The 26,841-nt window shown below is 51.2% G+C and overlaps 1 protein-coding gene across 1 annotated transcript; it reads left to right on the top strand.

The window, feature by feature from the left end:
* Positions 1-6,275: 6,275 nt before the first annotated feature.
* On the top strand, positions 6,276-15,101 carry LOC119563939 (small vasohibin binding protein). Its single transcript, XM_037881090.2, has 2 exons — positions 6,276-6,530; positions 14,645-15,101. The coding sequence occupies exons 1-2, from the start codon at positions 6,414-6,416 to the stop codon at positions 14,729-14,731; spliced, it is 204 nt and encodes a 67-aa protein (XP_037737018.1). The 5' UTR covers positions 6,276-6,413; the 3' UTR covers positions 14,732-15,101.
* The last annotated feature ends 11,740 nt before the right edge of the window (positions 15,102-26,841 follow it).

The following is a 26,841-nucleotide window of genomic DNA, read 5'->3' as shown; positions in this document are numbered from 1 at the left end:
GCACAGCCCCTCCCACTCTCTCCAAGCTCTTTTATCAGCTCCGGAGCAAGGTGTTGCATTGTGTTGCATGCCTCCATTTTCCCCTTGCTCATTATTTTTAAGCTGGGGCTAGACCAGAGGTGGGCAAACTATGGCCCGGGGGCCACATCCGGCCCTCCAGCCTGTTTAACCTGGCCCTCGAGCTCCTGCTGGGGAGTGGAGTCTGGGGCTTGCCATGCTCCCGCGCTCCAGGCGGGGAGCAGGGTCGGAGACGACTCCACGCACGTGTGCCAAGGCTCCTGGAAAGAGCAGCATGTTCCCCCTCCAGCTCCTAAGTTTAGGGGTAGCCAGGGGGTTCCACACGCTGCCCCCACCCCAAGCGCCACCCCCGTAGCTCCCATTGCCCCTGGCCGCACCTCCACATAGGAGCCAGAGGGGGGAACATGTCGCTGCTTCCAAGAGGTGCTTGAGGTAAGCGCCTCCTGGAGCCTGCACCCCTGACCCCTTCCTGTGCCCCAACCTCCTGGCCCAGCCCAGAGCCCCCTCCTGCACCCTGAACTCATTTCTGGCCCAACCCCAGAGCCCGCACCCCCACACATCCCACACCCACCCAATTTTGTGAGCATTCATGGCCCACCATACAATTTCCATACCCAGATGTGGCCCTCGGGCCAAAATGTTTGCCCACCCCTGTGCTAGACTGACAGTCCTGAAGCCCTGAATCAATCCCTGGGGCAGAAGCAGTGCAAGCCTTCCGCAGGCTGCCCTCAGCCGGAGGGACGACTCCCAAGTGTGAGAACAGGACTCGCTCTCTATGGTGCCTTCTGCACTAACACCGCAGACGTAGGCCCCATCCTGGTGGTGGATTCTGGGATGGGGACACATGCCCCTGGGAACTGAGACTCAAACTATTTCACACAGGGGAGCAACTTCCCACCTCAGCAGGGTTTGAACTGGCCACCTGCAGCTTATGAGAGACACTTGGCATCTCATTGAACTTGGCCAGTCACCTGCACCACGCACCCCCCTCACTTCTTTCATCTGTGGTTGTGCGGGCCACTGGAGACAGGGTGTATAATCAAGGCTATGGACATTTCCTCCTCCAGTAATAAAGAGGGAAAAGGCAACAACGGAGTTAGGATGGAAGTGACCTAGTGAGACTCTGGCTTCCACCTCTCAAGCTGCCATAGCCCGCATCTAAAAGTCAAATTGTCCTCTCCCTCCTTCCCACACTGAGCTGTCCCCACCCCACTGCTTTCACAGACAAAATCAGAACTGAGTTTGTCAAGGGAACAGCTGCCATGTTATATCCAGGAAGTGCCTAACACCTGCTACTTGGCAGGGGCTGAGCTTATACTGGGGGTTGGGGCTTGGACAATTGACCAGACCTATTTGCCGGAGGCTGACACACAAGGCAGAAGAGTTACCCACAGGCACAGCCATTGATTGAGAAGCCCAGCCCCATGCAGTGTACTGGCAGAGATCTGACCTGGGGAGGGGGAAGGAGAAGGCAGCTTTCAGTGCCAGCCGTGGCTTGTGGGTGTCTGGTAAATCAGAAGGTTGCTCCTTCACCCGTTCTCACCACCGTCTCTCTCTCGGCTTCTCCCAGACCGAGTGGGAGCCATCACAGGTCTCCCCCCCGCCCCCCCTGCGCCCCGCCCAATGTTCTCTCTGCATTCTAGGAGCAGGGCAAAAGAACCACCAGGTCAGAGGCAGGACTAACAGCACCCCAGAAGTACTCAGAAGTGCTCTCAAGAGCTGTTGGCACTCAACAGAACAAAACCCCCACTTGCCAGTGATGAGAGGGTGCCCTACCTGCAAGCAAGGCGAGGGATCACTGGGATTGGATGCATTGTTCTCCAGCCTCTTTAAACAACCAACCCGGAAAATAATAATGAATACAGTTTAGGGCTCCGTTGCCCAAAGGCCTCCCAGCTACTAACTACCTTCCTGAACCAAACTGAATCCAAAAGACAACATGACCTGCCGAGTGCCCTGAATCCATCTGAACACAGATCAGTCACCCCCCATATGGAATGTAACTTGTACCTTTAAATCTCCAAGGTCTCTACTGGCTGCAGAGACCTGCAGCCAATTTAAGTATGCGAGAGCTAAGCTATTATCACCATGCGTTGAGTTCAATGCAGAGACACATGCCATGGGACTTTGCTTCTTTCTTGGTTTGTTCTCTTTACTTCAAGCAAAGCTTGTGCATAAATATAACTTGTATCTGTTATTAACGACAGGTATCGTATCATGAGGAGTTGCTGGCGGTGGAAAGCTTCTAAGAGGCCTATGTTTTCACAGCTGGTCAACCAGCTGGACTCTCACATGCCCCATGCAAATGGGGCAGAGCCACTTACTGCCACTGAGAGGCTGGACCTCAGTGACTATCAACGCATTGCTGGGGTCTCACCTGGGGAAGTCCCCTTGGAACTCTGTCTCTCTGATCCTTGTTTAAAGCACAACGCGGACAACAACAGTACGCCCCTGTGAAAGAGCCTGGCAGAGAAGTAGCTGGAGAAGGTGACTGCAGCCAAGTTTATATTTCCATGTTTATTATTTTTTCAATGTGAAAAATGCAAGGGAAACCCTTAGGAAAAGAGGGAAGGGATCTGAAAACTCCACTGACCTGACCAGGCCTGAGGCAAGGAAACTCCTCCTGCCTGAACCCAGCATCAAGGAGCAGCTTCTGATGTCTGTGTGTTTTCAGAAGTAAAAAAAAGCACTAAGTGCACGGCAAAGAAGGTAACAAATAGGGTCGTCAACTGTCGTTGCACAAATTCAAACACCCTTGCCCTGCCCCTTCTCTGAGGCCCCGCCCCCACTCACTCCAGCCCCTCACAGTCCATCGGTCGCTCTCCCCCACCCTCACTCACTTTCACCACGCTGGGGCAGAGGGTTGGGGTGTGGGATGGGGTGCGGGCTCTGGGCTGGCGCTGAGGGGTTCAGAGTGTGGGAGGGGGCTCTGGGCTGAGCCTGGAGCAGGGTTTGGGGTGTAGGCTCTGGGAGAGAGTTTGGGTACAGAAGGGGGCTCAGGACTGGGGTAGGGGGTTGGGGTGTGGCAGGGGGTTTGGGGTGTGGGCTCTGGGAGGGAGTTTGGGAATGGGAAGGGGCTCAGGGCTGGGGCAGGGGTGCGGGAGGGAGTGCGGGCTCTGGGAGGGAGTTTGGGTGCAGGAGGGGGCTGGGAAAGGGGATTGGGGTACAGCAGGGGGTTTGGAGTGCAGGCTTTGGGAGAGAGTTTGGGTACAGAAGGGGGCTCAGGACTGGGGCAGAGGGTTGGGGTGTGGCAGGGGGCTTGGGGTGTGGGCTCTGGGAGGGAGTTTGGGAGTGGGAAGGGGCTCAGGGCTGGGGCGGAGGTGTGGGAGGGGGTGCTGGCTCTGAGAGGGAGTTTGGGTGCAGGGGGGCTGGGAAAGGGGATTGGGGTACAGCAGGGGGTTTGGAGTGCAGGCTTTGGGAGGGAGTTTGGTGCAGGAGGGGACTCAGAGCTGGGGCAGGGGTGCGGGAGGGACTGCGGGCTCTGGGAGGGAGTTTGGGTGCAGGAGGGGGCTGGGGCAGGGTGTTAAGCTGTTGGAGGGGTGTTCAGGGTGCAGGCTCCAGCTGTGTGGCACGTATATCAGGTGGCTCCCGGAAGCGGCAGCACATCCAGGCAGCCACTCCTAGGCTCAGGGGCAGCCAGGCAGTTCTGCGCGCTGCCCCTGCCTGCAGGCACCGCCCCCGCAGCTCCCATTGGCCGCAGTTCCCCGTTCCCGGCCAATGGGAGCTGCAGAGTTGGTGCTCGGAGCAGGAGCAGCGCACAGAGACCCCCTGGCTGTGCCTCCTTCTAGGAGCTGCTGCCAGACATATTGCTTCTTCCGGGAGCAGCATGGAGCCAGGGCAGGTAGGGAGCCTGCCTTATTCCTGCTGGGCCGCCGGATGTATGGGGGCCTGAAATTTCCCAGATTGGCTTCAGTAGCCTCCAGGAGGTCGAGCCCAATTTCCGGAGACTCCTGGCCAAACTGGGAGGCTTGGCAACCCTAGCAACCAAGAAAGTGATCTTGGCATTAACCAGAATATGGACAGAACACACTAAGAATAAAAAATTATATCCTTCCCCTATGCCAAAGCATCTGGGCCACTGACCAACAGGAAAAACACATCTTAATTACAAATAAAATTCCACCCTCAAACTGCAAACCAGGGAGACAGCTTGGTCTAGAGCTTAGAGTAGGAGAGTGGGTGCCAGGATTTTTAGGTCCAGGTCTTCTCCCTTTGAAGCACTGGCATTGGCCACTGTCGGCAGACACGATACTGGGATAGATGGACCATTGTTCTGACCCAGTGTGGCTGTTCTTATTTAAAAATTAGTAACAAGATCATGGTTATTTAGGCACCCAATTTTCTCCTCCGGGTAGCTCTTCGGAGACTTGATTTCATTTGCAGAAGGCACTAGTAGCCAGGGGAAAGGGAAGACCAGGAATCATTGAGCTCAGCATAGTTTTGTTTCTGTTATACCATCCAGGTTTTTACATGCTGGAATTTCTTCACCATACAGAGCGGTAGTGCACCACACTGTTCTCAGCCCATAAAGACATATGTGATAAGAAGACTCATGTGTGTGAAGGTTTATGGGCCAAAAACTTCAGGAGCTGAATTGAGCCAAGTCTCCCTCCCAGGTAGTCTTGTTATGCTGGAAGGCATTAATGGTGGCCATCAAGCAGGTCTTTGATCTATAGCCAATTGCAGGCCTGATTAAAGCCAATGGGTGTGCCAAGCACCCTGCTTTCATTCTAAATTAAGTCCCTTTACACAGTGATAGCTGGAAACAAAAGAAGCGACTGCTCAAGGCACTGGCCGCAAGGCAAGGCCTGGTCAGAAGCTAAACCATGTGCATTGCGAGGTTCAGTCACTGCAAACACAGAGCCTAGGAAATGGTTTGGCAAGCTGTGTGCGTGTGTTAAAGCAGAGAAAACAAGTGAAGCGGTCAGGTAATTGATGAACATGTGTGGCCCTGAGAGAGAACAGAAATAGAGCTCCTTGGGCACAGAACTGATGGAAGGGGCAGACTTGAAGACTGTGAGCAAGAAACTGCTTCCTGCTGTTTATTCCTACCGAGTTGAGGGGAAAAGGTCTTTGCAGAGATTCTTTGTAAATAAACAGGATTCACCAAAGATATATCTGACTTGTGTCACTGATTTTTCCTTTTAATGAAAACAATGCAGAAAGGCACTGAATACTGGCTCACCACCAATGGGCAACAGTCAACATCAGGCCCATGGTTACTGGGCCTTTCCAAAGGGTTGCAGAACATCTGGTGGCTTTTGGACGGAGCTCACCAGCACAGCTCACGTGGGGAAGGGAGTAGGAACGCAGGCATGGAGGCAGGGAGTGTGAGACAGATGCTTTCTTAGACATGCATGATGCAGGAATGTAAAACGTCCCCCCTCCACCAAGGGAAATCCGAGCTTGGCCGGGGCAGCAAGGCCACCGACAGCACAAGGCTCTCAAGCCGGGCGGCCACAGACTGGCAACCCCGTAGTGCCCGGCCCCAGTGCCCATGCCTCTGGCACCTGCACCCCGGCCCCACAGGGTCAGAGATGGGGCGGCCAAAGGGGCACTGACCCTCGCTTTGCGAAACCGAGCTCAGCCGGGGTCCGGTGGGTGGAGGGAGCCAGGGCTGGCCCCCTTGGCCCGCCTGGGTCCGGGTGGTCACCGCTGGGCCAAGCGGAGCGACTGGCGCGGTGACCTGGTGAGCAGGGCCCCAGCGCGGCCCAAAATGCCCCTTCTGGGGGCTTGGCCTCCCCCCTTGCAAGTCTTCTGGTGCCCTGACCTGTGCCCCAGCGGGCCCCCACCACCCAGCGGGCCCCCCAGGCCCCCAGCCCAGCGCAGAGCCTGACCCGGGCCCAGCTGCCAGGGGACCCTCCCCCGCCAGGGGGCGCTGCGCTAGGCGGTACCCCACGAGATGCCGGGCTCTGGTGGCGCTCTGCCCAGCCCGCGGGCCCACTGCATGCGCATGCGCGGGGCCTGCTCTCTCCGTTTGCCACGCTCGATCCCCCGGTGCTGTCCCTGCGCACTAGCCAGTTTTCACGCAACGTTTACGCATGCGTAGTCTCGCGCCTGCGAAGTCGCTCATGTTTCAGCGCGCGCTTCCCTCATCCCCTTACCCTACCCGCCGAGGTCGGGTAGGAGCAATCGAGTGCCGAGTCCTCGATGGGACCAGCCCCGCCCCCGCCATTTTACACTGCCGAGAAGCGGCGCGGCAGGCGCGTATCCACGCGGGAGGCGGGGGCTGGGCCCCGGGGAGGAGGGGGGCAGCGCTGGGGTGGGGGCTTGGGCGAGGCCGGGGCGCCAGGGCTGGAGGCCGCAGGGCGCTGGGCGGCGCGGGCCTGACGCTGCGGTCTCGCTTGCAGGCCCGCTCCCTGCCCGGGCCGAGCGCGGCGGCCGGGGAAGGAGCCATGGAGCCCGGCGGCGGGCGGAAGGAGAAGCCCAAGCCCAAGGAGCCCGGCAGCCGCCTGGAGAAGGCCAAGCAGAAATCCGCGCAGCAGGAGCTGAAGCAGAGGCAGAGAGCAGAGGTGAGGGCGGGGGGGCTCCCGGCGCCGGGGGGGCCTGGCTGGGCGGGGGGGGCCCTGCCTGGACAAGCCCCCGGGCCCTCCCCCCCGCTTCCCGTGGGCGCCCGACCCGCCTGTCTTGTGACCGCCTCCCGCCTCTGCTGCGGCCCGGGGGCCAGGCCACGGCGGGCCGGTTCCATGCCGCCTTCGCCGGCCGGCGCCGGAGGCCGCGCCCGGGCTCGCAGGAAGGGCGGGTGGCGGGGGAAGGACTTTCCAGCTCCGCTCCGACACGTTGTTTATCACGGGGGAACTTTTCCGCTTACGCTGTGGGCAGCTGGACTCGCGGTTACTCCCTTGGCGGGCGGCTGGGCTGCGGGACTCGTCAGCCCGGTCTGCACCGAAAAGTTCCGTCCGCCTGGCGCTGGCCGCGCTGCTCGGGGCGGCGGGAAGCGTCCCTCTCCAGCCTGATGTAGGTCGGTCGCCCTAAGCCCACTGTAGACACCACGGGGAGACTCCTCAGGAGACCAGCCCCCGCCTCTCAGGGAGGCGCTTTTACCACAGCGGCAGAAAAGCCACGTTCCTTGCGGTGGGAAGTGGCTGCGCCATGGTGCCCCCCAATGCAGAGCTGGAGCACCAGAGGGGTGCCGCTGTCGTGTAGACGTGCCCCTCGGGAGCACTGCTTACTCCTCCTCCCATCTTAGTACTCGTTCTTTCCTGATCTTTGATCTCAAAATGTTTCCGTGGTCCATGGCAGTGTGACGGGGTGGAGCGGCCCCGCACTGGTACCGCAGGGGTTAATCCTTCCTTCCTAGCGGAGGAGGCCTTGCCTCTGAGGCTCTGCTGGGTATGCTCCAACTGGAGAACGGGTATGAAAGCCTGAAGAGCTGATCAATCTGGGTGGACCGCTGGAGGGGAAGAAGGCACGCTGCCAGCTCCTGAGGAGGGACAGCCTGCACCCCAGGATCCGGAAGCCAGCCAAGACGGGACATGCCCAGATGGAGCCCATCGCAGCAGGGGACAGACCTGAGGACCCCTCCACACGATGGTTAGGGTAGGAAGTGACCAGGGGAACTTGAGAGGAAAACAGCATTAGAGCTGCACAGAGGCTCGGGGTGTTTCAGGCAGATCCCCACTGAGCCAGTGGCAAGGGGGACTTGCCACTGCCAGGGCCCTGGGTTGAGACTCGGTGGAGAGGGCGGGCTCAGGTCCCCCTACACCTCCCCCCCCCCCTCCCCAACACCTGCCCCTTCTCAGGGTCGGGTGGGAGGGGTGGCCCAGCACAGGACTCCGGCTGCTAGGCTGCGCTACCCCGCCAGTGAGGGGTGATTGTCTGAACTCTGGCCACTAGGCCGCTCTACCCTGCCTGAGGGGAGTGATTATATGGACGTTCGCCTTTGGGCCACACAGCCCTGACACATGAGGTGAGCCACATGGACTCCGGCCACTGGGCTGCACTACCCTGCCTGCAAGGGGGGGTGGGTTATATGGACTCTGATCACTGGGCCGCACCGCTCTGACACTGGGAGCGATTTATATGGACTCCAGCCATTAGGACACACTACCCTGACTAAAGGGTAATTGCATGGAGGCCTCATCGGGCTGCCCACAGAGAGGCGAGCACGCAAACTTGGGAGTGGCAAGGTTCCAACACCCCAGCTCCCCCCGCCCCAAAGGGGTGGTAAGGTGCCAGGCCTGCCACAACTGGTGGAGAATGTGGGCATCGATCAGGGCCTGAAAGAAGGATCAAGACACCCAAGATGGAGCCAGAGAAGCTTCTGAAATGGCTGCTGGACAACCAACAGCAGCAGATGGCACAGCAGCAGCAGCAAGCACAGTTGCTCTAGCAGCTAGCACAGAGGTGGGCAAACTACGGGCCACATCCGGCCCGCGGCACCATCCGGCCCGGCTCCTGAGCTCCCAGCCGGGGAGGCTAGCCCCCGGCCCCTCCCCCGCTGTCCCCTGCAGCCGCAGCGCCGGCAGCGCTCTGGCCCACTGCTCCTGTCGGGCAGTGCGGCGGCGTGGCTGGGTCCGGCATGGTAAGGGAGTGGGGGGGTTTGGATATGGGGTGGACAGGGGGCAGTCAGGGGATGGGGAGCAGGGGGAGTTGGATGGGGGTGGGGTTCCAGGGGGCAGTTAGGGGTGGGGGTTGTGGCAGTCAGGGGACAGGGGGTGGGGTTGGATGGGGTGGGGCCCTGGGGGGCAGTTAGGGGTCAAGGAGTGGGTGAGGTGGATGGGTTGGGAGTTCTGAGTGGGGCGGGAAGTGGGAGGGGGTGGATGGGGGCGGGGGCCAGGCTGTTTGGGGAGACACCGCCTTCCCTACCCAGCCCTCCGTACCGTTGGGCAACCCGGATGTGGCCCTCGGGCCAAAAAGTTTGCCCACCCCTGAGCAAGCAGCACAACAGCAACTGCAGGTGGCGCAGCAGTAAGAACAGCAGCTGATTCGGGAGCTGGCTGCCCAACAAGCAAACCAGGAGCGACTGTTCCAGCAGCTGGCAACTTTGCTAAGACATGCACCAAGTCCTCCCCCAGGCGGGGCCGGGGCCGGGGATGGCCTCAGAGGATCACCAGTGCACCTAACAAAGATGGGGCCCGGGAACGACCCCGAGGCCTTTCTCATGACTTTTGAGCGGGTTGCAACTGCCGTCCAATGGCCCACCGCACACTGGGACTCTATCTTAGCCCCTTACTTAACTGGCCCAGCTCAATCCACATATTGCAGCCTCGATCCACAGGAGGCGCTGAAGTACTCTAAGGTAAAGGCAGCCATCTTGGTCCAAAACGGGGGTCAACCCCAAGACTTACCACCAGCGAATCCACGATCTCTATTGGAGGTTGCTAGAACCAGAGCACCGGACGAGCGTTCAAGTAGCCGAGACTGTGGCCCTAGAGCAGTTCCTCCAGACCATACCTACCGGGGGGAAGGAGTGGGTGCAGCAGCACCGCCCAAGGAGCCTTGCTGAAGCGACCTCTCAGTGGAGGATTACATGGCAGCAGAGGGAGGGGAGAAGACAGTCTCCAAATTGGGGAACTCGGGTGAACGGAACCCAACCCTGGCACAGGGGCCGTGCAAGGTAGAGGGGAGGAGCCCCTGTTTATACGCCCCCGTCATCGGGGACCCCACCAACCCTTAGTGCAAGGGACCCAACGGTGCAAATCTCATGTGGGGCCAAGATGACTTGTTGGGAAGGAAGAGCACCCCCCAAAACACCCCACCCGGAGAAGGAGAGCGAGACCGGTGTTACGAGTGTGGACAGATAGGGCATTTCTGGAAGGAGTGCCCATAAATGGATTGTAATTATGGGCAGGTTTGGGCCGCCGGTCAACACACCCAGAAGTGGGAGCTGGCTAAGATTGTTGTACCGGTGAAAGTGGATGGGATATCTACTGTGGACTTGGGATGTAGCCAGACAGTCATCTGGGCTGGGCTGGTAGAACTCACCAGAGGCCCCAAACACCTGCAGTGTATTCATGGGGACGTGAAACCCTACCCCACTGTCTGGGTGCAGCTTGATGCCGCTCAGCAAGGCGGGCGATGCCTAGTTGGGGGTGGCCCCGAAGTTTGCTTACCCAGTGATTCGGGGATGCAATTGGCTGGGCTTTGCTGAGCTCCTGCAGGAGTGGGGTACTCGGCCTGCGAGGAAAAGGGGTGTGTGGGCCGGGAGGCATGGATTACTAGGCCAACCAGCGCTGGACAACCCCCCTGGAGGGGCCCTCAGAGAATCCAGAGATAACCAAAGGAGGCCGAGCCCCTGCTGAGGCACCAAAAAGGGAGGGCCAGGGATAGCTGGATGTAGATGCTGATTTCCTAAAGAGGAACACCTCTTCCGACACCAACAGCAAGGCCCCCATTTTGAGATCCATAACGACTTACTCTATTGGGTGGTCCAGGAGCCCTAAATGAAATAAGACCTGCACCAACTGTTGGTCCTGTGGCGGTTCCAGGGGAACTCTGCTCCACTTGGCTCATTCAGTACCTTGGGCCAGGCATCTAGGGAGGGAGAAAACCCTGCAACGGGTGGCCCAGAGGTTCTTCTGGCCAGGCATCCATCAAGAGGTGTTGGATTACTGTGCCTCTTGCCCTGAGTGCCAGAAGGCCAGCCCGAAAGGGGTACCGAAAGCCCCCCTTGTGCCCTTGCTGGTGATTGGGTTGCCCTTTGAGCAGATTGGTATGGACTTGGTGGGGCCCTTGGAAAAGAGCAACTCGGGCCACAAGTACATCCTCGTTGTGGTTGACTATGCAACGCGGTATCCAGAGGTGGTACCTTTATGAACCGCCACGGCCCCGGTCATCACCAACAAGGTCCTCCAGATCTTTGCCCGTGTTGGTCTGCCCCAGGAGATTCTGGCGGACCAAGAGACTAACGTATCATAGAATATCAGGGTTGGAAGGGACCCCAGAAGGTCATCTAGTCCAACCCCCTGCTCGAAGCAGGACCAATTCCCAGTTAAATCATCCCAGCCAGGGCTTTGTCAAGCCTGACCTTAAAAACCTCTAAGGAAGGAGATTCTACCACCTCCCTAGGTAACGCATTCCAGTGTTTCACCACCTTCTTAGTGAAAAAGTTTTTCCTAATATCCAATCTAAACCTCCCCCATTGCAACTTGAGACCATTACTCCTCGTTCTGTCATCTGCTACCATTGAGAACAGTCTAGAGCCATCCTCTTTGGAACCCCCTTTCAGGTAGTTGAAAGCAGCTATCAAATCCCCCCTCATTCTTCTCTTCTGCAGACTAAACAATCCCAGCTCCCTCAGCCTCTCCTCATAAGTCATGTGCTCTAGACCCCTAATCATTTTTGTTGCCCTTCGCTGGACTCTCTCCAATTTATCCACATCCTTCTTGTAGCGTGGGGCCCAAAACTGGACACAGTACTCCAGATGAGGCCTCACCAGTGTCGAATAGAGGGGAACGATCACGTCCCTCGATCTGCTGGCTATGCCCCTACTTATACATCCCAAAATGCCATTGGCCTTCTTGGCAACAAGGGCACACTGCTGACTCATATCCAGCTTCTCGTCCACTGTCACCCCTAGGTCCTTTTCCGCAGAACTGCTGCCTAGCCATTCGGTCCCTAGTCTGTAGCGGTGCATTGGATTCTTCCATCCTAAGTGCAGGACCCTGCACTTATCCTTATTGATACGTAACTTCTAGGTTGGTGGTGGAGCTATGCCATCTGTTAAATATCCACGCTCACAAGACCTCCGTCTACCACCCTCAGACAGGTGGGTTGGTAGAGAGATTGAACGGCACCCTGAAAGCCATGTTGCGAAAGTTTGTGGAAGATGACCCTCGGCACTGGGATAAGTTTCCCCCAGTTTCTTTACCGTGCGAGAGGTGCCACAGGCTTCCACAGGGTTCTTCCCCTTCAAACTCCTCTACGGGAGGAAACCCCGGGGAATCTTAGATCTCCTGAGAGAAACATGGGAAGAACAGGAGACCTGGGTCAGAGGATCCATTCAATATATCCTCCACCTACGGGAGCGGCTCTGAGAGTTGGGAGCTTTGGCATGAGAGAATCTGGTGCAGGCCCAATGTAGTCAAGAGGCTCAGTATAATAAGGGGGCGAAGATGAGGAGTTTTGAGCCTGGGGACTGCATCCTCTTGTTGTTACCTGCCTCTGAATCTAATCAAAGTGGCAAGGCCTCTTCCAGGTGGGCCCGTCAACTACGAAGTTCGGCTGTCGGGGCAAAGGAAAGACACTCTGGTCTACCATGTGAACCTTCTCAAGGCCTGGAGAGACTGGGAAGGCCTGATGATCACCCCGTACCCTCTAGAACCTGAATTGGGGCCATTGGCTGGCAAACCAGCAGAGCCAGGGGTAGCAGCCAAAGGCCAGGAGCTTGGCCTGGTAGAGCAGGAACAGGTACGACAGTTCATATCCACCTTCCCCACTGTCTTGTCAGCCCAGCCAGGGAAGACCACCTTGAGCAGCCATCATATCGCCACCATCCCCAGCCACAAAATGAGGGAGAACCACCGCCCGCCCTCAAAAAGATGTGGGAGACCGTGCGGAAGGAGCTCGAGGTGATCCCTGCCGAGCTGGTGGCAAGGGGTACATACCACTGCCATGGCCCTGGGTCGGGACCCAGTGGAGTGGGCAGGCCTGGGTCCTCTTACACTTACACTTACACACACAGTCCCCTTCACCCCCCAACCAGGGGGCGGGGGGGCCTCAGCACAGGAACCATGCGGAGTCCGGCCGCTAGGCCGTGCTACCCTGCCTGAGACGGGTGATTATTATATGGATGTTGGGCCACACTGCCCTGGTGCTGGGGTGACTTCCATGACTGGCCATTGGGCCACACTGCCTTGATGCTTGAGGTGAGCTGTTTGGACTGCGGCCGCTAGGCCGCACTATCCCATCTGTGAGGGGGATTATATGGACTCTGGTCATTGGGCTGCACTGCTTCAATGCTGGGAGCAAGTTATATGGACCCTGGCCAGTGGGCCACCCTGCCCTGATGTTTGAGGCGAGTTACAAGGACTCGGGCCGCTAGGCCGAACTACCCCACCTGCGAGGTGCGGTCAAAGGGACTCTGGCCACTGGGCCGCACCACTCTGACGCTGGGAGCGATTTATATGGACTCCGGCCGTTAGGGCACACTACCCTGACTAAGGGGTGTTTGCATGGAGGGAGGCCATTAGGCCGCATCGGGCCACCCACAGAGAGGTGAGCACGTGAACTTGGGAGTGGCAAGGCTCCGACACCCCATCTCCGCCCTGCCCCAAAGGGGCGGTAAGGTGCCAGGCCCGCCAGAGGCAGCAACTAAACATTCTCATTTAAAATGCCTGTCATCCACTCCCTCCATAGCCCTCTCATAGCCACATAGCCCTAGGGTGGCGCAGCAGGGAGTGGGGAGTATTGACCTGGTAATGTTGCAGGGGAGTTTTACTGGGACTGTCTACATTGGGGATAGGAGACTTTCCTTGAGGGAAGATATCTGAGCATGTAACATGAGAGCCCAGGACGGGGGTTGGGGCCAGCTGACACCTTCTGCCCAGGAAACTGGACAAAGGCTGGAGGAGGAACCAGGGGAGGGGGGTGAGAGATGGCTGGAGGGGGTTTCAGTTTGGAGCTGGCTGGGGAAACAGAGGGAGCCCCAGGGGACTGGGGTCTAAGCTCCCTGCCCCCCAGAAGGACTTGACTGAGGGGTCCTGGTTGTACCTACAAGCTCTGTTTGGGACTATTTGTCGTCCAATAAGCCTTCTGTTTTACTGGCTGACTGAGAGTCACGGTGAATCGCAGGAAGTGGGGGGTGCAGGACCCTGACTCCCCCACACTCCGTGACACCTAGTCAACTTCCCTTCCTTCTCTCATGTGCAAAGTGCTGCTTTGGCAGCAGACATCGGATTAGGAGCTTTGGCGTGGGCGGTGGGTCACTGGATGCAGTAGCTTTAACATCAAGTGATCTGGGAGAACCCCAGTGGCAGCTTGATGATGAGATGTGCTCCCTTGAAAATCAACACAGGAGGGCAGCAGAGAGGAAGTTACAGTCAGCCTGAAAGTGCCTTCAGCATTCATCTGCAGAGAGCCCACTCATCCTTGGAGCCCTAGCCCACTTCTAGCGGAGGGCAAACATGTCGGGCCACAGCAGCTCTGGGATCCGCTCCTCTTTCCTCTGTGCTCCACTGATGCTGCCACCTTCAGGAATGAGTTAAATATGGCTTTGGGGGCAAGCCCTGCCCCAAATCGCCCAGACCATGGGGGCTCACTTTACATTTCAATGTGTATTTCTTTCCCCTCGGCCATACAGAGAGACCCACAAACAGGACAGTTACTGACTGAACAGGCAGGACTGGCTGTGTACCCCGACAAACTGACTAGACTGCAGTACTGACAAGTGTGCAGGAAGCAGACTGAAAAAACAGCAAATAATTTTTCCTCCTCTCAGCTGTGGGAATCTTTGGGGATTACTTGTAGTAGCAGGTAAAAGTATTTGAGACAAGTGTGACTTTTAGAGTGATACGGTCTCTTTGTAGTTAGAAGTTGAGGTGCCTGTTGGTATGGATACAGTTTCTTTAACACTTTAGAGAGACAATTCCCAACAGCAGAGTAGGACCCCAGTCTCCCAGCACGAAAACTACAGCCCCCTTTGGCAAGTGTGTGTTGTTCTCACACCTCCCTTTTCTCTGCACAGATCTATGCCCTGAACAGAGTGATGACAGAGCTTGAACAGCAGCAGTTCGATGCCTTCTGCAAGCAGATGCAGCCCTCTGGAGAATGAGACCCTCTGTCTGCCATCCCAGGATTGCCAGGGTCATTTTAGACCAGGAAACAACATGGATGAGTGGTGGTCAGGGCTCAGTGTCCCCAGGCATCTTTGTGCTGACCATGGGGAATAATAAAAGGATCATACAGAACTGCACGCTTGCAGATATAGAGGGGGTAGGATCACTTGTACGGCATGAACCTTGTTCCACCTGCCCTTCATTGTAACTGCCTCTGACCCATTGTCTGGAGTTTTCCCACAGCAGTGCAGAATTCTCTGGTTCATCCTTGTTAAGATGGCATATTTTTCATTTTTTTTAAACACTGTCCTCCTTAAAGGTATTTATTACTTTGGTTTGACAAATAAACATTTTTTTAAATAGAAATTGTGGTTGCACTTACCTGGTCCTGATGCATAAGGGAAGTGTCTTCTAAAAGCAGCACTGTCATGGCTGGAGCTGTGAGCTGTTGGCCAGGAGAATGAGACTACCACCCATTTCTTTTAAATGCTACTGGGTACAAGACAGACCAGTAACTGGGTGGGGGCTAAGAACCTTCATGATCTAGGCATGCCACAGGCACACACTGCTTAGAGCAGGTTGGGAGCAGAGAATGGACCTGCAGAAAGCATGCCATAAGCACACAGCTCTGAGATTGGGAGAGGGTTGGGGAAGAGAATACCCGCTGACAGGATCTGACACCTCTCAGCTATTGTTTCAGTCTGTATTCATCTCCGGGGAGGGGGGGAATGTGTGCTCATTCACCTAAGAACTTCCCATTGTGATCAATGGGCCATGTGACACCTTTGTGAGCCTCCTATGCTGCAGTAGAATCTACCCCTTGCTGTCCTCTAGCTCGCAGATGCACTCCTCACCGCCCTATGGATACCACATTCCCTCTCTCTCGTGGTGCTGGTAGCTTGAGCAGGGATGTAGAGAAGCGGTAGATGAGCGGCAGCAAGCTGTGTCCGGGGAGCTCCCTGATCGCCTCTTCCCTTGTGTGTTGAGAAAGTGGTGATGGTGAAAGGGGAGTTGTGGCTGCCTGGCAGTATCTCGTTTTCTTCCTGAGTGTTTCTGAAAATGTTCACTTTGGCTGAAAAAAATTCAAGTGGTTTTATTACAGGTAACAAATACCTGTAACAAAACCACTTGAATATTTTTCAGCCAAAGTACAAGTGTGTTTTAAAACCATGTATCTGCTTGAATCTCTGACTGAATTGCCCTCACCTTCCCAGCTCAACTTCAGTCACTTTAGACGACTCCTCTCTTCGGCACTTGCTTGAATGGGCACTTAGTACAAGTGTCACTGTTTGTAAGACCAGGATTTGTGAAAGAAGAGTGTCCCCGTGTCTCTGACTGATGCAGGATGGATAAAAATTAATGATTAAAGATATTGTAAAAAATCAGATTTAAATAAAAAATCCAATTTTTGGTTTAAATTAAATACAGGTTTATTTTTTAAAAATAAATTTACTTACATTTGAGACTTGAAAATCTATATCAAGACCTGAACATATAGTACCTTAAAATCAATTAAATTAAATACAAACAATAAAAAGCAGTATGTTTTCTGTCAAATTTTAAAGAAAGTCAAACCACTGAACTGGGGGAAGTCTCTGGCTAAGTCCCTGGCTAAGTCCCTGGAACCAGAGTTTGTTGAAGAGCTAAATCAGCTTTTGACAGCAGTCACCCCTGCTGCAGGTGCAGAGAGAATATTTTCTTCATTTTTGTGTATTTAGCTAGTTCACTTCAATGGCTAGTTCATGCAAAATTAAGAAACCGATTGGGAGTTAACAAAGCAGGAAAGCTTGTTTTCCTCTTTCAATCTATGAATACAAGTTAGGTGTGAGAGGATGAAATCTACTAGTTCTAAAATCTTGAAGAATGTGGTGGCCAGGAACAATCAGTTCAATTCACTAACTTTAGATAACGCTTCCTTCATTTAATAAATCAGTTTTAAATGCAAAACATTTTGATTTTTTTTCCTTATGTACCCAGCACTGTTAAGGTCGATTTAAGTAATAATTTTTTAAATGCTGTTTTTATGCAGTTTTATTTGAATTTCCATCGAAATAGCATTTGACAAATCACAAGTAAAAAACCCCAGCATCTAGTAAATAAGAAATACATCATTTGCCATTTTCTACCATAATAAAAAGGTAAAAATTAAAACTATGAATAAATGTAAGTTAAGCTACATAATTGTTTAAATGTGTATAGATAATGTATCTTCCTGGTTAGCAAAAAGAAGTACCAAGTTTAGTGTAAAGGTTATATTTAGTTGTAAATCCACATGTTTTACTGACCAATGAGACTAAATCTTTCTTAAATCCTAATTAAAATTGGTGATTTAAATCAATCCATCGTGAACTAACGTCTTCAGCACTGCTGACTGTAAAATGGTTGGCTAGGTTGTCCTATAGCTGATTAGTCCTTGTCTATGTGGGTTCTCGTTATAGATTCTTAGATTTCAAGGGCAGAAGGGACGGTTGGGTCATGTAGTTTGACCTCCTGCTTAACACAGGTGAGAGAATTTCGTCCAGTTACTTCTGTACTGAGCCCAACAATTTTTGTTTGACTAAAGCAGATCTTCTAGAAAGGCATCCCGTTTTGATTTGAAAACATGAAGAGATGGAGAGGCCATCACTTCCCAGTCATTACAAAATAGAAAGGGATGGACAGGTGTAGAGGGAGTTGGTTATTAACTGACCGTTTTTTGGACCGATTGGGGTTCTGGGCTTTCATAAACTTGACTCTAGTAGGCAGGTTTGATTAATCTAGACAGGGGCTATCGTTGAGGAAACAGCTTGGTGTCTGTGCAGTTAACACAAACGCTTATTTGGCCTTTGCTCTGTTGGTGTAAATGTCCGTCTTTACAGCATCAGTGAGTTTGAAGAACCTTATTGCTAGGAGCATAGGCACTTGTGGAATGAATCTCCCTCTGTTAGGTGCATAAATTCCTGCATTCCACACAGGCTGGATTTGATTTAAATCAAATGGATTTAAATCAATCTAAATCACTAGTCTGGAAGACTCGATTTAATCATGGATTTCTACATAAAAGTGCATTCTTGTTGGTTGTCATAACCTTAATACATATTCTTCACAATTCCGAGATAGAGATGTCGGTTTCATTTTTAGAAGGTACACACTATAGATTTTTTAAGTGATTTATATTGAAAACTTTTCAGATGAGTTTTACAGCTATATCAGAAAATGAATGATTGTTTGGCTATTTCATTTACCAAAGGTAATTGAAGCAGAGAATTATGAAGTCATTGGGAGGTGAACTATCTCCAATTCAACAGGTTAATCATTAATATTTGGAGGATTTTCTTGCAATGCTGTTTTAGGAGGAGAACATCATCAGAGAGACATTTAAATTGTTTTATTTAACTAAAACAACGTTATGTATTCTGGATTTTTTTCAGCAGCAAACATATATTTAAATAAAACAAGCATATGAATTTTTGAATTTAAACATTCAAGTTTTTTAAAATCAGGTTTGTTTTTGTTAAAATTGTTTTCAACTAAAATAGATGAAATATTTTTTTAAAAACAAAATTAAATTGACTGCACTTTTAGAGCGAGGTAAGGGATTGACTCTGTGTACACAAATTTGCAGAGGGACAATAGGGTTGAGGTTTGTTATTTCTCACCTCTATATTATTTACTTAAACATTTTTACTGTTAACAAGCATGTTATCTTTGGAGACACATCCACAGTTTGAGAACTGTAAAACTAAGCATCTCTGATGGTATCTTCTAGACTGATCACTGAGTCCCAGTGGGTAGATAGAAAGATTAACCTAAATAATCTATACAGAAGCCCCTGGAACTGTATAAGATTGGGTCCCTAATCCATGAACTATTGGAACTCATTTACAAAACTTTTCTTAAACATTGCATTAATATATTCTCATACTATAGAATTAGAGTTTATAATCCCTATTCTCTGATGAGATATCTTTGAGCTATAATGTATCTTAATTAAAACTATCTTTAGATAGGTTTTTTTCCCTCAAAAAACATTTTATCAAAAAAATCCAATTTAAAAATATTGGAATCAGGGTGGATAAAAATCACGTGCTACCATACCAAATTCCAAACTGACTAGGCCTGGTGGAGGCCTCTTGAGCAAAAGATACTTCAAAGAGGAAGAGAGAATGAAAAATAGGATGAAACAAAGCAGAATAACCTCCTTAAACAGAATCTATGGGAGCACGAGGAGCTGTAAATGTTTTCCAGGAAACTTGTGTCACTTACTGCCAACTCCTGCTCTTACGAATGGGAACCCCCCCGGCCCATGGCGATAAAACCTTTCAAATTCCCCACCACAGTGTATCTGCTGTGGGTGGATAGTCTTGTGGGAGCTCAACAGCGTGGGCAGAAAATGAGGCTGCTCTGTGCTGCTTTATTATGAAAGAAACGTTATTGTCTGTTCTACGGGAACACTGGTCCAAAGGGACCAGCAAAAACATACAAATTAGGAAATCCCACTGCTGGAAAGGCCATGCTGAAATACAGGGATATGCCGATGATGTGAGCAGTGAAGGGAAGTGATATGTTCATCTGCGAGTTGTTTTGCAGCTTTGGAGGCTCGTGTTTGAAGAGGCTAATAACTGGGAGGTGAGGGAGATCACAGCCCTTCGTGCAGCTTTCCTGCCGGGAAGTCCCCGTTGTTATGATCAGATGATTATTAACTGATCAGATTTGTGAAAGAATTGCAGATTTTATGATAAAAGCATGAGATTTGCTAGAGTCTTAGGGCATGCCCTAATAAAGATTTTCAGAAAAAGGATCATCACCAGGGATCCTAGTTATCCGTGATAAAAAACTAAAATTCTCTGATAAAAAAACTTAAAAATCCGCATTTTTCTGCTATTAAATTAAAAGGCTGAATTTTCATTTCCCTAGCCACAATATGTTCAAGGATCACTTAAACACAAAGTTTTATTGATATACAGTAGAACCCCATTTATCCAAGCCTCCGCTATCCAGCTCTCCGTATTAACCAAACCATCAGTCTCCCCAGGGCTGACTAGCCGAGACCCCGCTGACCACCTGAGTCCACCCGGCCTCTTAAAATAAGGAACAGAAAGCTCTTTGCCAGTCCTCCTGATTATCCCAATTTTTGATTATCCAATCTGCCCCCAGTCCCAATTAGATCAGATAAACAAGGTTCCACTGTAAATTTAAAGTGCATTCAAAAATCAACCACAAGAGGGGGAGGCTGTGCACATTGAATAAGTCAGTGGTTCTCAACCGGGGGTACACGTATCTCTGGGGGTACGCAGATATCTTTCAGGGGGTACATCAACTCATCTAGATATTTGCCTAGTTTTACAACAGGCTACATAAAAAGCACTAGTGTCATCTACAAACTCAAATTTCATACAATGACTTGTTTATATTGCTCTAAATACTGTACTATACACTGAAATGTAAGCACAATATTTATATTCCAATTGATTTATTTGATAATTATATGGTAAAAAATGAGAAAATAAGCAATGTTTCGGTCCTAGTGTGCTGTGCTACTTTTGTACTTCTACGTCTGATTTTGCAACCAAGTAGTTTTTAAGTGAGATGAAACTTGGGGTACTCAAGGCAAATCAGACTCCTGACAGGGGTACAGCAGTTTGGAAAGGTTGAGAGCCACTGGACTAAGTGACACTAGTACTTTCAGTAAAATTTAGTTCAAAATTCATATGTTTTTTCCCACCACAAAATGTAAAAACTGAAGATTCTCAGTAAAAATGCAAATTCCGTATTTTTCAATGGCAAATGGATTTCTAAGATCCTTGATCATCCTCAGCTCATGCCATGTTGGCTGTGGCAGCCATTTTAAATTACAAACGCTTTTTTCCTACTGATGTTTTTCTGTTATTGATTGGTTATGGTATTAAACTGTGACCAGGCGGGGTTTATACATTTATATTCCTATTTTTTTAGGTGTATTCAAAACTAAAGCAATTAATTGTGATGGCTTGAGATTGTACAGCTATAATAAGAATTAACATGCTCCGTAGTGGATCACCAGGGAGTATTTACTAACATATTAATTATATGGAAAAATAACATGAAGTTTACAATTTTCTGTTCATGAACAGCAAATTATACTTCTCTCTGCTAATAAGGATAGTTCAGATTGATCTGTGCGTAACAGGACATTGGTGTGTCTCAGAAAGACTGAAAAGGCAGTTTACCTAAACATGCAGCCTAACGCTAATTAAGACACAAAAAAGTCTTTCACAGTCCTCAGCATCTGAAACATCCTGTCTTCTCTTCTCCAGACTAAACAAACCCAATTTTTTTCAATCTTCCCTCATAGCTCATGTTTTCTAGATCTTTAATCGTTTTTGTTGCTCTTCTCTGGACTTTCTCCAATTTGTCCACATCCTTCCTGAAATGTGACACCCAGAACTGTACACAATACTCTAGTTGAGGCCAGTGTGGAGTAGAGCAGAAGAATTACTTCTCATGTCTTGCTTACAACATTCCTTCTAATACATCCCAGAATAATGATCGCTTTTTTTCCCAACGGTATTACATTGTTGACTCATATTTAGGTTGTGAACCACTATTACCCCAGAGCCCTTTCCTCAGTATTCCTTCCTAGGCCGTCATTTCCCATTGTGTATGTGTGCAACTGATTGTCCCTTCCAAAGTACTACTTTGCATTTGTCCTTATTGAATTTCATCCTACTTACTTCAGACCATTTCTCCAGTTTGTCCAGATCATTTTGAATTTTAATCCTATCCTCCAAAGCACTTGCAACTCCTCCCAGCTATATATTGTCTGCAAACTTCATAAGTGTTCTCTCTTTGCCATGGTCTAAATCTAGGATCTCCAAACCTTTTGAATCGCGCACCCCCAGGGCCAGCTCTGCGGAAGCAAAAAAAAAAAAAAAAGAGCTGCTGCCAGCGTGCCGCCAAGGACGGAGCGGGAGAGCCAAGCTGCCGCCGGCGTGCGGCCCAAGACGGAGCGGGGAGAGCTGACCCGCCGGCGTGCCGCCGAGGACGGAGCGGGGAGAGCTGACCCGCCGGCATGCCGCCGAGGACGGAGCGGGGAGAGCAGACTCGCTGGCATGCGGCCCAAGACGGAGCGGGGAGAGCTGACCCGCCGGCGTGCCGCCGAGGACGGCGCGGGGAGAGTTGACCTGCCGGCGTGCCGCCGAGGACGGAGCAGTAAGAGCTGACCCGCCGGCATGCGGCCCAAGACGGCGCGGGGAGAGCCGAGCTGCCGCCGGCGTGCTGCCCATGACGAAGCGGGGAGAGCTGACCTGCCGGCGTGCCGCCGAGGACGGAGCGGGGAGAGCTGACCCGCCGGCGTGCTGCCGAGGATGGAGCAGGGAGAACTGACCTGCCGGCGTGCCGCCCAAGACGGAGCGAGGAGAACTGACCTGCCGGCGTGCCGCCCAAGACGGAGCGAGGAGAGCTGACCTGCCGGCGTGCTGCCCAAGACGGAGCGGGGAGAGCTGACCCGCCGGCGTGCGGCCCAAGACGGAGCGGGGAGAGCTGACCCGCCGGCGTGCTGCCGAGGACGGAGCAGGGAGAGCTGACCCACCGGCGTGCTGCCGAGGACGGAGCGGGGAGAGCTGACCTGCCGGCGTGCCGCCGAGGACGGAGCGGGGAGAGCTGACCTGCCGGCGTGCGGCCCAAGACGGAGCGGGGAGAGCTGACCTGCCGGCGTGCCGCTGAAGACAGAGAGGGGGGAGCCGAGCTGCTGCCGAAGAATCAAAGGTCCAGGAGCACTGCTGCCACCGCGCCAGCAGCGCTCCTTTGGCGGCGCTCCTCCTGCCGCACACCCCCAGGGATGGTCTTGCACACCCCCTAGGGTGCGCGAACCCCACTTTGGAGACCACTGATCTAAATCACTGATGAAGCTATTGAACAGAACCGGACCCAGAACCAATCCCCGTGCGACCCCACTCGTTATGCCCTTCCAGCATGACTGTGAACCACTGATGATTACTCTCTGGGAACAATTTTCCAGCCAGTTATGCACCCACCTTATAGGTTGTATTTCCCTCGTTTGTTTATGAGAAGGTCATGCGAGACAGTATCAGAAGTCTTACTAAAGTCAAGATATACCACGTCTACCGCTTCCCCCCATCACAAGGCTTGTTACCCTGTCAAAGAAAGATATTAGGTTGGTTTGACATGATTTGTTCTTGATAAATCCATGCTGTTACTTATCATTTTACTATCTTTTAGGTGAAGTGTGGTATGCCAGAAATGGAACACTGTTTTCTCTAATGTAACACCCGGGACTGTAGGTATACAGTACTGAGTGTGTGCATATTGGAGCAAGCTGTACAGTCTGCTGGCAGTTACTTGGTGACCATGCCTAGCACCTGTGATATGAGACACTTTCAGGAAGGAGTCAGCCTTTTCTAGAGAGGCCACTTTGGCCTGAACAAGGGGTTCAGTCCATCCACTCTCTTCTAGCCAATCTCCCAATCACCTTTATGACTTGCCATTTCCAGATGCAGACCACCCACCATAATGACAGATTTGTCCTCTCCATCCCCAGCAGGCCAGGTCCACTGTATCAGTTTGGTTATGGGGAAAAGGGGCTGATTCACAGGGATCACTGGGCCTTAGCGTGGTGATGTACAATGTTCCTTATCACATCCATGGCTGGACGAATCATTGCCACAGGCTCAGGAAGGGAAGAAGCCCAGTGCAGGCTGGGGTGAAGTCTTGCACTGGCTGTTTGCTGGCTTGGTAAGCTGCCCCGGAAATGTCTTGATCTCCATTGAAGGTATCCAGACTTGCTGCTTGCTTTACTTGTTCAAGCCATTTGCATTCTCCTTACAAGGCTTGTGTAATGAGCTGGCCATCAGCATGTGCAGCAGGGATGGGAGCACTGGTTTTCTGCAAGATCAATGAAAGGACAATTGTGACGACTATATCATCAGGAAGTGATGATATAGTTGTCTTCACTGATGTTGCTGTCTCACAGCCCAGGGTGGGAATTTCACGGACAACTCCCTCCACTTGAGTACTGGGATACTGAAAAAGTGTATCCCAGTTCCATGGAAGGAGTCTGTTGCCATGGTGGAGCTGGGAATGTGGTCTATGTTGTTTACGGTCACAGCAGAGAACAGACTAGCACAAAGCTTTAGAGACAGACTGCATTCTCATTCTTGAAGTGTTGGCATGCATGTTTGCCATGCAGGTAGAGATAGCAGTGCTCTGTCATAGGAGATGGACAATCCATGTTTAAAGAAATTTCTACTAGCTCACTTTTTTCATGTCTGTGCATAAAATGTCAGACCAACATAGACTGGGAAAGGCATTTCTTGAGCTTTGTTGTGGTACAAACTGCTTAATTTGTGCCATGGCTTGCCAGAGCTTCCCCAGCACCTCTAGGCTTGGCAATTCATAGCCCTGGCACCTCTGGGCATGCTGCATCAGTTAAGAACATAAGAATGCCCCTACTGGGTCAGACCAAACGTCCATCTAGCCCAGTATCCTGTCTTCCCACAATGGCCAATGCCAAGTGCCCCAGAGGGAATGAACAGAACAGGTTGTCATCAAGTGATCCATCCCCTGACGCTCATTCCCAGCTTCTGGCAAACAGAGGATAGAGACGCCTTCCCTGCCCATCCTGGCTAATAGCCATTGATGGACCTATCCTCCATGAATTTATCTAGTTCTTTTTTGAACCCTATTATAGTCTTGGCCTTCACAACATCATGTGGCAAAGAGTTCCACAGGTTGACTGTGCGTTGTGTGGAAAAAATACTTGGTTTGTTTTAAACCTGCTGCCTATTAATTTCATTTGGTGACCCCTAGTTCTTGTGCTATGAGATGGAGTAAAGAACACTTCCTTATTTCCTTTCTCCATGTCATGATTTTATAGACCTCTATCATATCCTGCTTTAGTCGTCTTTTTTCCAAGCTGAAAAGTCCCAGTCTTATTAATCTCTCCTCAGACGGAAGCCGTTCCATGTCCCTAATAATTTTTGTTGCCCTTTTCTGAACCTTTTCCCATCCCAGTGTATCTTTTTTTTTAATGGGGCGACCACATCTGCCCGCAGTATTCCAGGTGTGGGCATACCAGGGGTGTATATAGAGGCAATATATTTTCTGTCTTATTATTCCTTTCTTAATGATTCCCAACAGTCTGTTCACTTTTTGGCTGCTGCTGCACATTGAGTGGATGTTTTCAGAGAACTCTCCACACTGACTCCAAGATCTCTTTCTTGAGTGGTAACAGCTAATTTAGACCCCATCATTTTATACGTATAGTTGGGATTATGTTTTCCAATGTGCATTACTCTGTATTTATCAACATTGAATTTCATCTGCCGTTTTGTTGCCCAGTTACCCAGTTTTGTGAAATCCTTTTGTAGCTCTTCGCAGTCTGCCTGGGACTTAACTATCTTTACTAGTTTTGCGTCATCTGCAAATTTTGCCACCTCACTGTTTACCCCTTTTTCCAGATCATTTATGAATATGTTAAATGGGACTGGTCCCAATACAGACCCGAGGGGGACACCACCATTTACCTCTCTCCATTCTGAAAACTGACCATTTATTCCTACCCTTTGTTTCCTATCTTTTAACCAGTTCCTCTTATCCCATGACAGCTTACTTTGCTTAATAGCCTTTGGTGAGGGACCTTGTCAAAGGCATTCTGAAAAATCTAAATACACTATGTCCACTGGATCCCCCTTGTCCACATGCTTGTTGACCCCCTCAAAGGATTCTAGTTGAACACTCCTGCCGACAAAGGCACTGTTCACACCAGCACTTAATGTAGACAAAACTTGTCTTTTGGTGTGTGTGTTTTTAACATCTCTAAACAAGAAAAGTTTTGTCTTTCACGTGCCAGTGTAGACAAAGCCTTACTTTTTCAAGCACTGATCTGTCAGCTGAACTGCAAGCCTGTGGACTTGAGGATCTATGCCCAGAGTAGAAGCTTCATGCGTTTACCAAGCCAAGGTCAGATAAAAGCTGTAACCTTGGGAGTGTAATAAAAATTAATACTTGCCACTCCAGACTTCTATTACACTCCCAAGGTTACAGCTTTTTCTGACCTTGGCTTGGTAAACGCTGCCACCACCCAAATGTAAAAAAACCCCTTGGATCCAGGAAAGAGCACTTGGGAATTCCTCCCTGTGCTTTCACACACACACACCCCCCCCCCCCCCCGGGAAGAGCTGAGAGAGAAAACAAAGGAAATTAGCTGTTGCCACCAGCTAATCAAACAGCATATGCACAAACCTCTTAGGACACCAAAAATCCAATCCTGTTCTTAAAAAAGGTAAATTTTATTAAGAACAAAAAGAAAGAAAATACATCTGGAACTTAGGCTTTTGCTAGATTTTAAAAGAGCAATTCCAAAAACCAAGCACCCAAACTAGCTTTCTTAGGGGTTCATCTTAAAAGTTACAAGCAAACAAAAGCATCTGGGATTAGCACAGAGGAGATCCATTAGCCAAAATAAAAAATAAACCTGATTGTGTCTAACTAAACATTCCCTATCCAAATAATTTCTTCTAGATTTGGAAGATGAATTTTCGTACCTGGTTCAAGCCTTACACAGCACTGCTGCTCTGTCCCAGCAGCCCAGAGAACAACAGACAAAGGGAAAGTTTCTTTCCAATTTTAAAAAGTTCTACATTTCCATTGGCTCTTTTGGTCAGGTGCCCAGTCCTTTTCTTTTACCTGTGGACTTGTTAACCCTTTATAGGTAAAGCAAGCAGAGAACAGACCAAGAGGATTTTACAGCTAACTGGTTGGCTGGCTGTCCATCAAAGGGAGCTACTCTCCCCTCCCCCACTGCTCGTATCACACCATCATCTAATATACGTATGGCTGTGGATATGGGACGTGCCTTCAGCTTATGGGGAGATCTGATATTTTCTAGTAGAGTTTGATAGCCACATCCGACATGCTCTCTTTTTGAGTCTGCTGGATCAGTCAACTCTGCACCTGTATCTTCCTGACAAAGTACGCACTTGCCCCAGTCAATAGAGGAACGGCTCTCTGCTGATGGACCTGCTCTTCAACAAGCTTGTCTAAAAGATACATTTGAAGCATTAGTAATAGCCAATAATAATCTAATGTCTTTCTCTACTGTGTGCGGTCAGTACTACCCAATCACCAA

This window comes from Chelonia mydas, chromosome 18, assembly GCF_015237465.2.
Source record: "Chelonia mydas isolate rCheMyd1 chromosome 18, rCheMyd1.pri.v2, whole genome shotgun sequence".
Taxonomy (NCBI): domain Eukaryota; kingdom Metazoa; phylum Chordata; order Testudines; family Cheloniidae; genus Chelonia; species Chelonia mydas.
This window is presented reverse-complemented; position numbering and strand designations above follow the sequence as displayed.

What these genes read in the sequence shown, in the direction of transcription:
- LOC119563939 (XM_037881090.2), top strand. Translation starts at nt 6,414, where the DNA reads ATGGAGCCCGGCGGCGGGCGGAAGGAGAAGCCCAAGCCCAAGGAGCCC. An exon ending in AGCAGAGGCAGAGAGCAGAG is followed by an intron (nt 6,531 to 14,644) that starts GTGAGGGCGGGG and finishes TTCTCTGCACAG; the next exon opens with ATCTATGCCCTGAACAGAGT.